This window comes from Muscardinus avellanarius (assembly GCF_963383645.1).
Source record: "Muscardinus avellanarius genome assembly, chromosome: 12".
In the NCBI taxonomy this organism is placed as follows: Eukaryota; Metazoa; Chordata; class Mammalia; order Rodentia; family Gliridae; genus Muscardinus; species Muscardinus avellanarius.
The window spans coordinates 81,553,506-81,558,430 of NC_137798.1; the positions used below are offsets into that span (position 1 = coordinate 81,553,506).

The 4,925-nt window shown below is 58.8% G+C and overlaps 1 protein-coding gene across 2 annotated transcripts; it reads right to left on the bottom strand.

Moving 5' to 3' along the window:
• Positions 1-526: 526 nt before the first annotated feature.
• NGB (neuroglobin) lies at positions 527-4,626 on the bottom strand (the record flags this gene model as incomplete). Of its 2 annotated transcripts, none has more annotated exons than XM_080708319.1 (4): positions 527-661; positions 1,924-2,043; positions 2,560-2,671; positions 4,538-4,626. In XM_080708319.1, 4 exons carry the CDS (start codon positions 4,624-4,626, stop codon positions 527-529), a joined length of 456 nt encoding a protein of 151 aa, XP_080564445.1. The 2 variants fall into 2 exon arrangements, with proteins under 2 accessions (XP_080564445.1, XP_080564444.1); XM_080708318.1 differs by having other exon boundaries at positions 1,912-2,043.
• Positions 4,627-4,925: the final 299 nt, after the last annotated feature.

Sequence of the window (4,925 nt, forward strand, 5' to 3'; positions counted from 1 at the left end):
AGCGGAGCCCTGACACCAACCTCGGGTCCCACTCCCACTCCACTTCCTGGGATGCCCGCCCCTCCCACAAGGCTGAGCTGTGCTTTCTCTTCTACTGTGAAAAGCCCCCCCTCCCCAGGAGAGCATCACAGACCTGGGCAGCCAGCTCCTAATCTGCCTTGACCGGGGCTTACCCAGGAGGGTGGGCAGGCAGAAGATCCCGCGCTCTCAAAGTCCCCCTCCTGTCCCCATGCCGCCTCTGCCATCCAAACTCTGCTCCTCCTCATGAAGCTGGAGGGGGTGCCAGAGGGGTTAAAAGGCAGGCAGAGAAGAGGCTACAGGATGGGGAACCCAGCGCCCTCTCCTTCCTACTGAGGGAATAAACCACTTCTTCTGCACTGGGAGGGGGACTGAGACATAGCCTGATCCATCGCCTCTCCAGGATGGCCAAGGGGACAAGGACCAAGACGCAGGGAGCCTGGGCTACAGCAGACACGGACCAACAGATAGACACAGACAGCTGGGGGCCGCTGAGCGGGGTCGCCTCTTACTCTCCGTCCCAGCCCCGGCTCATGGCCTGCACCACCGCCCCGTAGAGCTGGCTCCAGGCGGCCCGCGTGGCCGGGGTGAAGGCAGCACCCAGACACTTCTCCAGCATGTAGAGCAGGGATTCGCCCACTGTCTGCGGAGGTAAGGGCCAGCTCGTCATCCTCGGGCAGGAACGCACTGGCCCATCCCGCAGGTGAGAAAGGAGGCTGCTGGGCCCTCCTCCTCTGCTGCAAAGGCTCAGGCTTCCTGAGCAGGGTCCTAGCCCAGTCCTTGGGTGCCCCACTGTGCCCTCCCTCCCCCTAAATATGAGACCTTACAGTGAGCACAGCATTTTACCCACTCTTAGCTCTGCAATCACCCCATGAGAGGGGCCAAGTGCTGCCTGGCCGAGTCATTGCCCCCGCGCCTCAGTTTCCTCCCTTGCAAGGCAGTAATCATGGAGAGTTGAGTCGAGGCTCTGGAGTCAGATAGACCTGAATTCAAATTCTGACCACCTACAAGCTGAGTAGCCTTGGGTGAGTTGCATAACCTCTCTGAGCCTCAGCCGCTTCATCCTTAAGGAGAAAAAGTAAAAGCTCCAAGTCCTGGGTTTGCTGGGATATTGTGGGGGGTCTATGAAACGTTCTTAGCATAGCATCTGCATACAGTAAGCTTTCAGTGATAATTATGCTCTCCTTTGTTATTAATCAAATTCAATGAGGTCTGCTCATTCCATAAACATTGCTAACTGTTGTCTAAGGACCAGGCACTGTGCTGGCGCTGGGATGGACCGATACTGCCCCTTCCACAGGGTGTCACTGTCTGGCAAGGTGGTTGTGCTCTGGGGCACAGCTGGAGGCTTCTGGCCCCAGGTAGGATGCTCTGTCATGGATGCCCAGCTGATCCACATGACTGGCTCTGGCCAATGGAACGCCAGCGAATAATGTGCACATGGGGGCTTGTCCTCTTGGATCAGCTGCCCTTCCCTGAAGCTCAGCTAGACTGCTGAATGATGAGAGGTCCCAGGCCACTGGGGACATCCCAGTCCCTGCTGAGCTCCTAGCTAGATACAACACATGGCTGACTCCAACCGCCCCCTTGAGCCCAGCCACGAGAAATCAGAAACCAGAGCTTCAAGCCAGTATGTTTTGGGGTGTTTCATACCCAGCAACTGAAAGCCCAGCAGATGAGCAAGTTTCAGAAGCTCCTGAATGTTTAGGATTCTAAAAGAAGCCAATTCAAGAAAAGAACTCAGAGGCTCAGAGAGGTCAAGCTGGCACCAGAGTCACACAGCAGGCACTAACAGAGGTAGACCCCAGTCCTGGTCATCTGAAGCAAGGGGCATGGGGGAGAGAACAGGAGGATGGGAAGGACCAGGAGAGAATGGCGGGCCCAGGTCAGAGCCCCAATACCCACCGAGAAGGAGCTGAGCTGCACACCCACAGCCCGGTGCTTCCTGCCCAGGCCGGCCAGGTACTCCTCCAGCGCGGACAGGTCCTCCACGTTGGTCACTGCAGTGTCGATCACGAGCATCACCTGCACAGTGGAGACAGCAGTAACAGGGCGACCCACCTGCACGCCACCACGGCCCAGAGCCCAGGGTCCAGCCAGAGGGAGGAGAGGCCCGCCAGACCTCTGTGGTCAGGATCAGGGGAGAACTGGCAGCCTGTGTCTGCATACAGCAGGTGCTCAGTGCATGGTGGTCCAACCCATGAAGGACGTCCTTTACCTCGGCGGGTCCTCAAAGCAGTGTTGTCTTCCTAGCATGAGGGGAAACTGAGGCCCTGTGAGAGCCACAAGCCTCTAAGAAAACCTCAGCCTGGTTGGCCTAGGTAGGTGGCCTCCGATGGCCAGGATTGTGCCAGCACAACTTTTGGGTGCCGGGGGACAGGCCGAGAGCATGGCGGGGGTGTAGGGAGCAGCGACCCCCGCATGGGGGAGCAGTGGGGTGGGGGTTGGAGCAAGCCTGGGCAGAAGTAATTGCCCCTCCTACTCTCCTGGAAGGTGCTTGGCTGGATCCCAGAGGCCACCATGGGCCTGCCTCCCCCTCACCTTCCTGATGTGGTCCAGGAACTCGGGGGAGGAGAGGCAGTCCTCTGGGCTGGAGAACTGGCGGCCATTGTACTGGAAGAGGGGCAGCAGGTTGGGTTCCAGGTCAAACAGTCTGTGGGGGTGAACACAGGTGTGAGCTGGCTGAGCCAGTGGGGAGGGGGGGCTGTCATTCTGGCTATAAACCACAGCAGACCCTCCCGCCAGGCCCTGCCAGCCTTGCAGGCCCCCCTCGGCCCTTCCCAGGCTCTGCGGGCATCCTCAAGGGGGCCACGGACCCTCCAGCCTCTTACAGTGCCTGGATACAGAAGCCCCTCCGTGAGTAGTTGAAGGGTGTGGTTTGGGACAGGAAGGGGTCCTCAGGTAGGAAACCTGGAGTTTCATTAGAGGGAAGAGAAAGCCCTCTTCTCTCTCTCTCCTGCTCTTGGGTCAGAAGCTTCCAGTCTCCACATGTTTGAAAAGGCTCTGATGAGTAGCTGTATTATCAAGAACAACTCACTGAGCCCTGGGTACTTTGCATGGGGTTAACTCAGAATTGTGTAGCCCTCACAATTTTAAGCAATGGAAACAAGCCCAGAGGCTAAGCAACCTGCCTAAGGTGGCACAGTTCGAAAGTAGTGGAGCCACAGTGGGTGCCAGAGGGAAAGTGAGCTTGGGGCAAGCCAGGAGGTACACCCGGCAGCTGTCAGCCTCATGCAGATCAGCTCACGTTTTGGTACAACTCTGCGACTCTGCTTTGTGTAGCTGTGTGAATTTATTCCCTTTTTCTCTTGGTGGGGAGAGAGCTACAAAAGGTCAGGAGTTTTGGAACCGGGTGTGGTGGCACATACTTGTAATCCAAGTACTTGGGAGGCTGAGCCAGGAGGATCACAGGTTCAAGGACAGCCTCAGCAAGTAATGAGGCTCTCATCAACCTAGTGAGACCCTGTTTCAAAATAAAAAATGAAACAGGGCTGAGTGTGTAGCTCAGAGGTAGAAAGTCCCCTGGGTTCAATCCTCAGTACCACAACCTCCCCCACCAAAAAAAAAAAAAAAAAAGAGGACATTTTGAGCCAAGGCATGATGGCACACACTTGTAATCCCAGTACTTGGGAGGCCGAGACAGGAGGATTGCAACTTAGAAGCCAGCCTCAGCAACTTAGCCCTCCGCAACTCAGTGAGACCCTGTTACAAAATAAAGAATAAAAATAGGACTAAGGGTGTAGCTCTGAGTTCGAATACTCAGGGGCTCAATCCCCAGTAAAACACACACACACACACACACACACACACACACACACACACACACTAGTTTGGTCTGGCCTACGGAGCTGAGGATCCTAAAAACCCAAGAGGTAGAAAGCAATGCCCTGTTGCTGACGGTAGAGGAGAGGGGTTGTGGAGACAGCCCCAAGGTGAGGCTGAAAAGTAGCCTTCCCTTCCCTTCCCTGGAGCTCCCATGAGACCCCTTACTCTCTTCCCCTGGTGACACTGGGCCTTTGTTATTCCTCCCCTGGTGGTTCTCAGGTCCTAACCTGGTTCTTTCCTGGGTTTATCTTTCTGTTGATTGTTGGAAGTACACCCTCTCGGGGCCCTGACTCAGTGGCCGCTGTCCACACAGGAGCGTAGGAGCCTGCCCTAGGGGCCAGGCACCTGGCAAGCTGGTCTGCTATGGGCAGCGGTGGGCACCCTGCAGCCCCCACCCAAAGAGCACTCAAGAAGCAGGGGTCGGTACAGCACGGGACCCATGTGGCACAGCGAGGGGCTGGCGTCACTAGATCCACGTGGAGGACTGCACCTGCCCCGGGCGAGCCCAGCCGGGAGCCAGGTGTGCCGCGCGGGTTCGCAAGACGCGCACGAGCAGAAGGGGATGCGCCACCGGTCCTCCTCCTGCGCACCTCCGGCAGGCTCCCCAGCGCCCCCACGCCCCACGCTGGCCGCTTTCCCCCCTCCCAGGAGGTATCCTTCGGTCCGCACCCCCGGGGCGCTCAGCATCCCTCACCTGGCGAACAGGATGGTGCCGTGCTCCAGCGGGCTGCGGCTTACCGCCCGCCAGCTCTGACGGATCAGCTCCGGCTCCGGGCGCTCCATGCTCTCCCCAGGACGCGGGACGCAGAGCTGGGACCCTGGGGCGCGGGTGCATCACCGCACGTGCTGCGCCATTCCCGGGCGGGCGGGGCCCAGCAGCCGCTCCCTGCCTGGCTGGAGCAGAGGGAAGATGCGGGCAGCCTGCGATAGGTGGAGGCACCCTCGCTGGTGCTGGCCCCGCGGGCGCTTCCGGGGACCCCGGCTGGACTGCTGCGCCCGGTGCCCCGCAGCTCGAGAGCCGCCCTTTAAAGCAACCGCGGCTCCCGCCCTCCTCCCGTCCAGCCAGGCGAAGCGCTCCCTCT